The 11,726-nt window shown below is 32.2% G+C and overlaps 2 protein-coding genes across 3 annotated transcripts in view; one reads left to right on the top strand and one right to left on the bottom strand.

Moving 5' to 3' along the window:
* Positions 1-226: 226 nt before the first annotated feature.
* LOC106684705 (BLOC-1-related complex subunit 8 homolog) lies at positions 227-2,944 on the top strand. 2 transcript variants are annotated; one of them, XM_014426935.3, is made up of 4 exons: positions 227-386; positions 465-642; positions 2,516-2,605; positions 2,696-2,944. In XM_014426935.3, the coding sequence occupies exons 1-4, from the start codon at positions 335-337 to the stop codon at positions 2,862-2,864; spliced, it is 489 nt and encodes a 162-aa protein (XP_014282421.1). In that variant the 5' UTR covers positions 227-334; the 3' UTR covers positions 2,865-2,944. The 2 variants fall into 2 exon arrangements, with proteins under 2 accessions (XP_014282421.1, XP_014282420.1); XM_014426934.3 differs by having other exon boundaries at positions 2,516-2,623.
* Positions 2,945-6,531: 3,587 nt separating this feature from the next.
* Positions 6,532-11,726, bottom strand: part of LOC106684704 (FAS-associated factor 1) — a 43,953-nt gene continuing 38,758 nt past the window's right edge. The window contains exons 12-13 of the mRNA XM_024359816.2: positions 10,638-10,715; positions 6,532-7,132 (exon numbers count right to left, since the gene is read on the bottom strand). Coding sequence (XP_024215584.2) covers positions 7,046-7,132; positions 10,638-10,715 — 165 coding nt within the window. The 3' untranslated portion in view covers positions 6,532-7,045. The remainder of the gene's footprint in view (positions 7,133-10,637; positions 10,716-11,726) is intronic.

Raw genomic sequence — 11,726 nt, 5'->3', positions numbered from 1 at the left:
TCTCAGGAACTCATCTATCAGCCTCTTGAAAATCACGGGTGCGTTCTTAAGACCAAATGGCATCCTTGTAAATTCATAATGGCCACGTTCGAAGGTCAAAGCGGTCTTATGCTGGTCCGTGGGATGCATCTTAATTTGATGATACCATGCCTTTAAGTCGATCGTGCTGAAAATTTTCGTCGCCAGTTTTTGTCTTGATACCTCTTTGCTGAAAAGTAATAAAATAGCTCGTTCGTGAGCGACATTGTTTAGGTTTGTTATCTAGTTACTTGTCACTTAAGTTGAAAAATAAAGTATAGGTTTTGTTGTTTATTTTTTAAAAAATATTGTTTTAATGACCCAATATGATGAAACCGATTCACAATTAGATGTCAGAGTTAAAAAAGGTAAAAAGTAGTCTGTATTATATTTAAAAAACAAAATTAAACCTAGAAAATCAAATTTAGTTAATGTAATTCTTTCAGCAACTGAAAGGATATCAGAAAATATACACATTGTAGCAAATGAACCGTCATTGGCATTTTATAGACTACAGGAACATGTTAGAAAGGCTTTACCTCCCATGGTTGAGAAAAGAGTTGAAGTTACCAAACTTCATCACGAGCTGCAAGGTAGATGCTATGATGTAGAATATGCTGTCAGGTAATTTGTTTTATATATATATACTAATTTTACTATTGTTTAACTAAATACATCAGGGTGCAAAACAAACTCTTCTCATTTGTTCTATAACCCTATAGTTATAAGCTCCTGACTTAATCTCATGAGTTATCTGTAGAATGCATTTTAGAATCTTAAAACAATTATTAGGCTGAATAGAGAAAAGTAAATTAAGAGTTAGTTATTTTCATCGACATAGATAAGATTTAAAAACAATAATTGGAGAATGTCAAAATAGGTTGTGACCTACTTAAACCTTGTTATAAGCTAAAATAATAATCTTGTTGGTAAGTATAAGCTTTCTTCAACGTATTTGTTGCAGAATTTTTATAGTCCTGCATGTATTTGAAAGTATTGAAAAACTATGTTCCATATGAACATACTACCATGACAGTCTGGAATTAAATCCATAAAAAAGTAAAAATAAGTATTTAAGATAACATGGTTGATCAGCTATGTTCACCAATGAAAAAACAGAAGTTCTTTCCAGATCCTGTATGTTCTTTGTAGAACAGCTTTTATTTCTTCTGAAGAAAATTTTCTGTAGCATAATATGTTTAAAACAAACACTCAGATGCTGGTGCTTGATCTCTCTTATAAGCTTGGTAATTTAAGTGTACTTCTCACTAAGCCGCTTGCGTTGGGGGTCTCTCTACACTTCTATCCTCCCAACTTAGGTAACCAAATCTTCTATTGTTAAAATAGATGTCCAATAAATCATGGACATGCTAGTTTTGATAGTGTATTAATATTTCAAAGGTTGATGATATATATGTATTGTTACTTTTACTAGTTTCTAAAATACATAGATTGATTGGAAAACCCCACCACTACAACTTCATTTTAGTTACATCTCAATGTACAAAAACGTTTTCAATTCCTTGCCAATTCCAAAGTTATTTCTTTCCATACTTTCATGCTTCCTTTACCTCCAATGCAGCCTTTTACTGGATAATAATAATAGCTAAACTTATCAAAATCACGAGTAAAACATATTTGATACCTTATCTTTTAACAGTTGGTGTATTTTTCTTCACCTCAACACTGATATTAACTAATCTTATATTTAAATTATTCTGTCCAATTCTTTCTCTACTACTTTTGAGCCACCCTATTGGTTTACAGTATTTTCTCACAATTAGTTTTAGGTAAACTTTATAGAATATAGACTGGATATACAAATCTAATCCCTTACAATTTAATATGACAATGAGGTTAAATGATATTGCTTATAAATAAGTTTTCTTGAGTAATTATAATAAAGAATATAGTAAAATTATATATAAAGATTTAAGAATGAAGCAAGGAGAGTCAAATGTATCATGTATTGTGAAACCCACATTGGAAGTTCAACTTTACTGAACTGGATATAACATATCATTAATACTAAATATAATTGGTTATAAAAAGTAGTATTAATAATGTACTGCAGTATGTAACCTGAAGATGGGGTATGACCCCAAGACATTGCTAATAACTTGTGAATATTCTCAATAAAAATACAGAGTAGGAAGATGTCAATATTGAATTAGGGTCCAATAAATAAGCAGTGGCCGAAATATTAATTGTTTGTTGATAAAGTATAACTAGTACTAAGAACAGAAAGTAAAAACGAACAAACATGAACCAACATGTAACTTTTCTTATCAGACCAGACAGTGTTGCCTTCAATCACTTTACAGAATTGCACACTAATAGTCAATTCCTAAAGAAATTATTTGGTCTTCCAATCATATTTCCAAATTTAGAATTTTTCATTATTTTTGAGAATTTTATTGTTTATTGGCTGCTAGATTATGTTTGACCTGTATTATTTTAATTTGAATAATGACTTGTCTTTTTTTTTTCATTTTAGTGCAGTCCGTTCAATACATAATGCCGATGCAAGTTTTCTGAGTATTCAAGAACTTCTTAGAAATGCTTTGTTTTTCAAACAACAGTTGAAGTATAAGGAATCACTCAAGTAATTCTCTAATTTATCTGTATGTTTTATTAAAAATCAAATGTTTATATGTCATGATTTATTTTATTACAGAACTAAGGAATCAACTTCAGTTTATAAAAGACTCTCTGCTCATATAACTATAGACCTGCCTGATTTACCTGAATTGTCTGATGCTTTAAGAGAAACTGCATCTAAAGTAGAATCAATGATGGCTCAAGCGCGTACAGCAAGTTTATCAACTAATGATGAAAACTTTTAATTATTAAACATCTGTACATGATGTGTATATCTTATGTACTTCTGAATACTTGAAGTCAGAATAAAAACATGTCTTATAAAGTGTGTTCTCTCTCTTTCTCTCTTTTGACTTATTAGTAACAAATGTTATAGAAATAACTAATGCATCTAACCAAAGTTTTTATTCATGAAGCAACATGACACATTAATTGCAACCTATAACTAATAATTTCATAATAATATAATAATATAAATTTGACTTTATAAAATGACTAAATTTTAAATTAAAACATTGTTTACTTTTTAAAAATATTTTACTCTTTATTTTCAGAGATTCCAGGAATAATTTAGAGTCAAAATTTGTAATTTTATACCATTTCTTAACATTAAAATTAAATTCAACAAAAAAACATTATAGAACAATATAAATAAAATGTATGATACTTGATGTATTATACACTTCCTATCAAAAGTATTGCAACATCCATAATTCTCGAAATTTTCTTGGTTTTGACCTTAATCCATACTTTTATATTTATAGTAATATTATTTATTAAATAAAAGACATTAGGGATTAGACACATCATTTTTATTCACTGTTTACAACAAATAATGGAATTTTGGTTTGTTCATTTCAAATTTCCTTTCAGTCCATGTTTATCTTTCGTTTGTCTCAAGTCTATTCTCTCCTTTCTCTTTAGTCTAGTCATAGTAATTCATTTTATAAACAATTAATCATTTAAGCCACAATAATTTTGTAAGGGATTCTCTATTCTTCCGTTTCAAAAACCATAAAAAGGTACAGGGAGACTGATAGTCATTCGAGGCAACCAACATCAGGGCATCCCAGGATGACTGCTTGATTAAAATGCAAGCACTTCGGAAGCGTAATTCTACAGCTTCTTCCATTAAAAACTTGATCGCTGGTGTTTGAGTGATAAACAGACTTTTTTGTAATATTCAAATATTTCAGAGTTTTGCGATACTTTTGACAGGGAGTTAATATTCCTTAAATATCCTCCAACTCTTATATCACTAGAAATCTCATATAATTTTTCATATTTCACCTACCACATACTTATTCACTGATAGGCACTTGAATATAATTAAGTTCATGTTAATTATTTAATTTTAAATTTATTCTAACCAAGCAAATACCTACTTTAAGAAAGAAAGTAAAAAAAAGTGGATGTCATGCTTCCCTGATGGGAAAAAATATGAAATAGACAACTTAAAGAATATGAAGAATTGTGAAGTAATCACAGGGTTCAATTTTGATTCTGACCACCGCCTAATCAGAGCCACTTTCTAGCCCTGAAGAAGGCTAGAAACTCTAGCCGAAACGTTGGCACAATTAAATAGGTTACACCAACTTATTTGTGTTTCACTTTGACCGCACCCCCAACCATCTTCTCCTCGTACGTCATCCATGGTCAACTATCTCTCATAATTAAAATAATCAAGAAAAGGAAGTGATTAATAGAGACATGATTGACTTGGCAACAGAATACTACTAAGAATTATATAATGCTGAAGAAGAAAAAGTATTTAAAAAAAAAAAAAATACATAATGAGTGAAAATACTGTTCCTACGATATTGCGATCAAAAGTGGACAGTATAATTAAATCACTAAAATTCTCAAAAAGCCCTGGACACAATGGTGGAAGTCATAGAAAAAGAAGAAATCTTCATAGACTGGAAAATATCAAAAATTGTTTTGTTTCACAAGAAAAGGGACAGAAATAAATTAACAAACTTCAGACCAATATCATTGGGCGCCACAATAGGGAAAGTCTACAAAAATCACCCCAACCGGATTGACAAAAACAGTAGACAAAAATTCACCTCTGAACCAAGTAGGCTTTAGGAAGGGCATGTCTACGATTAATCATTTACATGCTGTAAAATAACTCAAAAAAAAAGTAAAGAATACAATTTAAACGTCTACCTTGGATTTGTTGACTTCTTCAAAGCCTTTCACAGAATATATCATAGCAGCATCACGACAGCTCTTAAGTCAATGAGTATCAAGGAAAAATAATAATAATGTTTCTATAATAACAGAATTATATACCAACAACTAAGCATTTATATCTAGCAACAGGGAAGGGAAGAAGATTCCTATCAGGAGAGGAGTCAGGTAAGGGGATACACTATCATCATAGATCTTCAATATAGTATTGGAACATATTCTAAAGGAAATGAAATAGGATAAATATGGAATCAAAATCAACAGAGTAAAACTAAGCACTCTTAAATACGCAGATGATGTGCTATTGATCTCAAGAAAAGAAGAAGGAATAGTGACCATGCTAAATCCAGCTTATGTACAGAAGTGCCCAACATGGATTATTGATGAACCTCATGAAGACAAAAATAATTACAAACTCTCATGTCACCAAAATGAAAACAGACCTTCCAGAAATAAGCATAGTAGACGAAATCACATATCTAGATCAAAGGATTTCTTTTAAAGACAGGAAATCAACAGAGATTCAAACAAGGACAGCTATGGCTTGGCAGAAATATTGGAGCTTACAAATGATAATGAAGAACAACAATATCAGCCAGCCTCTAAAAACATTAGCTTTCAATAGCTGTATATTACCTGTGATGTCTTATGGATGCCAAACATGGTCCCTCAACAAGTGCTATGGAAAAAAATTCTAACATGCCAAGAGCAATGAAGAGGAGCATAAGAAGAAGCCAAAAGCTCAGTAGCCTATCAATAAGGAAAGATACCAGGGTCACAGATGTAATAAGGCACTTCAAGGAGATGAAATGGCAATGGGCTGGGCATCTATCAAGGAAGAACAACGAAAACTGGACCAAGAAACTAACAGAGTGGATCCCCTTGGATATGAAAAGGAGTCGAGACAGACAAAGAAGAAGATGGGTAGACAAGATAAAGAAGGTAGAAGGAACACTGAGGTCACAAAAAGCCAAGGACAGAAAATACTGGTAGATAAAGATAAGCGAAACAAAGTACGGATAGTCCCAGTTAAAGACTTATACTCCTTAAACGATGGTCGATATACAAAGAAAAAACAGATGTAAATACTGCTATTATAAATGTATATATGTATATAAATAAAGACTATTATTATTATAATAATTACACAATCCCTATCATTGTAAATTCATAACACCTAGTAGGAAAAAATTTAATTTTCTATAATATTTTTCAGAAAAGGTTTTCTTACACTGAGAAATAGTGCAAGTTGTTACAATATATATGTTACAGTGATATTTGATGTTTCAGGAGATGTTGGCATCCACTAGTCATGGTTGATTTGCACTGAGCATAGTCAAATTAAAAAATATGATTTCATTAGTGTTCAGTTAGTTCTCAGTTAAAGTCAACTTCACCTACAATGCTATAAGAAAAGTCCAAAAGATCTTGCTAAACAAATGGGAAAGAAGAAATATAGAGCTTGGAGTAAAAACTTTATTCAAGCTAAACACATAAAATTGCCAAAATAAAATCTTAAAGTTAAGTAAAATTGTATGTATCAACACAATACTAGAATTCAAACAAGTAACAATGAAAATCTATCAAAACCTTGTTATTGATAATATAAAATTGATAGGAAGTCTAGGATTTGAAAACTTGGAACAAATTTTAAAAACTAGAAACAACTCAAACCCGAAGGATTATATAAAGGCATTCATTTTTATAAAAAGACAAATGAAAAACACTAATTGCACTTGTCAAGAAGATAAGTGGCACAAAACACAAGATGTCCGATTGGAATTTAATATCTCTAAATACAAAACACTTTACAATTAAAAAAAATAAATCTATTGAAGACTAACTTTATTGAAAATCAAAAGCAATTTTCAAATTTATTTCAATTTTTATGATATTAAATTTAGGACATTTTGTAAAATGAATGATACAATAACAAACCTGATCAGAAAGATGGACTATAATTATCATTCAGAAAAAAATACAACAGGGGATATTATAATATCATTAATACTATATATTAATAAACACCAGACCAACAGAAATACTCAATAATTTATGATGATTTTCAGAATAATTTTATACTATTAATTACAAATGTTATAAAACTATTTATATATTTATATTTTTATTTTCGCTACATTCTTTGAACAGATATGAAATCCTTTATAATTTAACAGGAAGTGACAGCCATATGGTTCTTTTACTTATTTTATAGAAAAAGTAGTCTTCATTATATTAATCTCTCCTCCAAAAACATTGTTTCCTGAGCACACAGACCAATATCCTTAAGCAAAGTCTCTCCATCAAATGAAGATAACTGAAACAGAAAAATCAATAATTAAAATGATGAGTGGAAGGAGAGAGTCAGTACAGATTAATATTTAAATCTGAAGAGTTTAGAAAAACACTGAGTTTATTGATTTATTGGCAAAGGTATGTTAATTTATACATGGGAATGTTGAACTATCAATCCAAGCTTAGTTTTAAAGGCCTTTTAGTAATGATCCAGAATAGCTTAACGTTGTTAAAATATGAAAGGGAGGAGTAAAAACAATGATTATGAATGTCAGATTTTATCACAGATTTTTTTTTTATATTTTTTGTCCTTGAATTTTTTACTAAATAAACGACTTTGTGTCATTTAAAAAAATATATATACATACACATATAAGTTACATTCAGCTTTATTATTTACTATAATTATAATTATATACACATATAATTTACTACTCATATCAGCTGATTTAAATGTATATTTAGACCAGCTTGACTCAATAAAAGTCAGTGTTTGAGTAGCAACTGAGTTGGTCATTTCTCTCTCCCTTTTCTCTTTTTTAAGTCTTTGTTTTAGTAAACGTTTAACTAGTGCCGCAACCCGGGAACTTTAGATACCGGAGTCATTTTTTGTTTTCAAGAAGAATTTTTTCTTTTAATAATGGCTACCAACGGTATAGTCAGACAAGTGGTCTTGAACCTGTAAGCTTTAAACCAAAACGGGATCGAGAACCCACCTCTTATATAGGTGACTCCGCCACCCCCGTAGATTGCCCTACTAACAGAAGTCTCTCTAGCGGAAGCCAACACCACAAGACTAGAGTGGATAAAAGTACAAACAGCAACCCAACACTTGAGGAAGGCTGTTTCTGACCTCGAACGGTTTACTGGGGAAACGGGAGAACTCAGCCACTTCATAAAAGGGGTGACCGACTAATAAGCTGAATCAAAGCGAAGTCCAACAAAAATCTCGGTAGTGAAGATGAGGAAGCATTTAAAGCTGCGGTCGTCTGCAGAGTGAAGTGGAGCATCCTCAATCAGATTCAGGCGGATGAAGAGACCCCTTGGAAAGTTATCAAGGAAAGATTAAAGAAGGCGTTTGGAGAAGGACGGTGAAGACATATTTATCTTGATCCGAGAGACAAAGAAACCGAAACAGTCTAGTGGACAGTATGCCATGGAACTCCTGGCACCCTACAACAGAATTGCAGATAAACTTAGCGAGATCATGGGAACAATAACCCATAAGGTGCAGGGTCGAATACGATTCCTATCCATGGAACTAAAGGTTCAGTTGGCAAAAGAGCAGGGGAAGAAGGAGGGATATTTGAGAGAGAGCTCGTTTGTAGAATCTGCTCAAGATCTCGTGGATACAAGTGCTAGAAAGGTGGAGAGCCGAATGGCAGTAGAAGAGCCGGGATAGACCCGGATAGAATATCAACGGCCAAGAAATATGTCCAACCCTTGAAGGAGAGATCACGGAGAGGGTAGAAGAGAGAGAGCTAGTCACCAAGAAAATAAAGGAGCCAAGCAAAACCCAGAAACAATGGTTGGTGAGGATCGGAAGTGTCACTGTTGTGGGCATTTAGTGGTGCATTGCCTGCGCATGAGATGCTTCGAATGTGACAATGAAGGTACTATTGCTAGGTAATGCCCCTCCAATATGTGAAAGAAGAGACACAGGCCGGGGGAGCGAATGGAGGAATACACAGCAAGTGAGAAGGAAAAACCTACGACATAGCAAATCTTCAGGAGCATCAGAGGCGGAAGAAGATATGCAGGAACCCAGAAATGGAACCGGACTCAGTACCAGAGGAGTGTGGAGACGAGGGCCAAGAGGAGGGAAAGTCCATGAAATTTGAGGAGAATGGCTGCAGAGAGGGCCGTACATTGAGGAATTACAACATACGAGACAAGCATGGCAGCCGCTTCCATAGTAACCTTACTGACCATCTGCAAGTAAACCAGCTGGAGATGGGGCTCAAGCCGGACGAGGCAACCATCACTTACAATCACTTGATACATTTTGTCACAGTGTTAGCTGCGTTCGAGGTTGTTTTTGGATTACATGGACATCCCAAGGGCTATCGGAATCCGGTGATAGGAGAGGGCACTATTGAGAGAGAGAGAGAGTAGAGGGAGCGAGGGAGAGCCATGATAGTGAGGATAATTCACATCCAGCCTACATATTAGTCTACACCTTGAAATCTATAATTGGGAGAGAGAGAGAGAGAGAGGGAGCGAGGGAGAGCCATGATATTGAGGATAATTCACATCCAGCCTACATATTAGTCTACACCTTGAAATCTATAATTATTCCAATTAAGAATAATAAGTTGACCAGAAAATGTATATTATTCTACTAGCATCCCCCATATATGTGGACATACACAGTTTGCCTGCTCTCATATATTAATAAAGAACTTCAGAAAATTTGAACTGATATCTGTTGGTGATAAGTCTCCAGCATTTCAGAAATATATTGCAAGAAAAATCATACATTTTTGGGACTTCTGAATAAGTTCAGTTCATAAGTAGTACTTCAATGAAGAAAGCTTTTCACTGTCAAAAAAAGTTGATCAAATAAAAAAATGAGAAAGGATAAAGTTGAAAGTTTACTTCAATAGTTTCACCAACCTATATTGCTTTTTACTCTAGCAAAATTTCAGTTGGTGTTATCAACATCAAATATTCGGGTTCACCAAGCCTTTCATTATAATTATTTCTGAAACTGATTGCATCGCAACAATTAATTTATCACTAATTATCCCAAATAGTAATATTTCAGCATCGGTCATTCCACACCAACACAACAAACTTTTGAACCTTACCATCTCATATTTTCTTCAAATTTTGCACAGTTGTGTAGATATGGACTTAGAAAACATTTAAATCTTATTGAGATGTGTCCACTCATTTTTGTATTACAGAGCTGTTAAGTCCTCATAAAAATTAGAGAACATGTTTTGTAATTGCTACAGAAGTATCTCTAATAGCTGATACATTTCATTTTATAGCATATTTCATGTTATTTCATATGATATGCAACACTATATAGGTTAAGATAAGTTAACATTTTTCAAACCTAATTTAAAAATTTTATTTTAATTTTCTCAGAAAGTACACATTTTAAAATTTATTTCTAGAATAGGTTGTGCTGATGTAAATCACTGGGGAAAATATAAATGGAGATCAGGAATGGCAGAATTCATGAGAGTGGAATGAATAAATTATAATAAATAAAATAAAAATTTCAAATTAGGTTTTGAGAAAAGTTAACTTATCTTAGCATAAATAATGTTGGATTTCATATGAAATGGCATGGAACAGACTGTGAAATGACAACTATCCCATATCTTCTTACTATAGTTAGGTTCAAAAGTGTGTTGATTTGATGTGGAATGACCTGCACACAAAAATATTCCCAAATTAAATTTAAATGAAAATAGATAAACTGTTCACTATCTATTATTGAATTATAGCGATTCTAAACTCAAATGTTTTTAAATTCACTTTTTTTTTAAATTATAAACTGTAATTGAACCTACTTCTCTTCTTGGCCAGGGAGATATAAGTTTATACTCTGCAACTCTGTAGCCTTTGACCAGCAGGTAATTAAATAGTACCTATGAACAAATAAATAATAGACAATCTATTTAAAAATTGATTATATAAAAGTTATGTGAATTTATAAATGAAGCTTCAAGAAAGTGAGAGCAAGGAAAATCTCTCGAGGTATTCCATCAATTTTACTTTTCGTGTAATTTTGATATTGAGGACCACCATAACACCATACCAAGGAAAACTTGGAAAAAAAAGTAAATGAAAATTAATAGAGATATGTAACAACAAAACAAAGGCATTCGACAGACATATCGACCAAAATTATGAAGAAAAAATATTTCTTATTTTAAAAAAAAATTAAAAGTAATGTATGCTTGCATGTGAAGGTTATACTAAACAATTACTTATCCAAATATTATAAAAGAAAAATAAACAATAAGTTTATATATTTTGTTGTTATGTTCCATCATTTCTTATTATGTATAGGAAGATGGTCAGGGTTGCGGTCAAAGGAGAAACAAAAATAGTTTACAACTATTTATTTTCTGACGTTTCGCCCCACTTTGTAGTGCATTGCAAAGCCCATAACAAACTGTCTTTTATTTACACCAATCTTAAAGATCCAATTCCTCTGCAATACCGTTCTCAGGTTGTGTACCGTATCCCTTGTTCCACTTCTAATTGCAATGTATTCTACATTGGCGAAACAAACAATTTACTTAAAGACCGCATAACCCAGCAAAAATATTCCGTCTCCTCCCGTAACTTCATGACTTCTAAATTATCTGAACATAGCTTAACACTCAAACACACGTTTGATTTTGACAATACCACCATACTAGCTTCTGTCCCAAACCACGACAAACGATTAATATCAGAAAGCATTTTTATACAATTAGAAGCTTCCCCAGTCAATCACAAAACAGATAAACAAAACCAATCCCTAGCCTATTCCCAAATAGCTAATCTATTAAAGCACCCATAATTTATTTTCTTGTATCATTCATTATCTATTTTCAATTTTATTGTTTATAAAAATACTTTTTATTCTTATTAATTTGTATTCATAATTT

Source organism: Halyomorpha halys, unplaced genomic scaffold (assembly GCF_000696795.3).
Source record: "Halyomorpha halys isolate HHAL.00 unplaced genomic scaffold, Hhal_1.1 Scaffold604.1, whole genome shotgun sequence".
Classification (NCBI taxonomy): Eukaryota; Metazoa; Arthropoda; class Insecta; order Hemiptera; family Pentatomidae; genus Halyomorpha; species Halyomorpha halys.
This window is presented reverse-complemented; position numbering and strand designations above follow the sequence as displayed.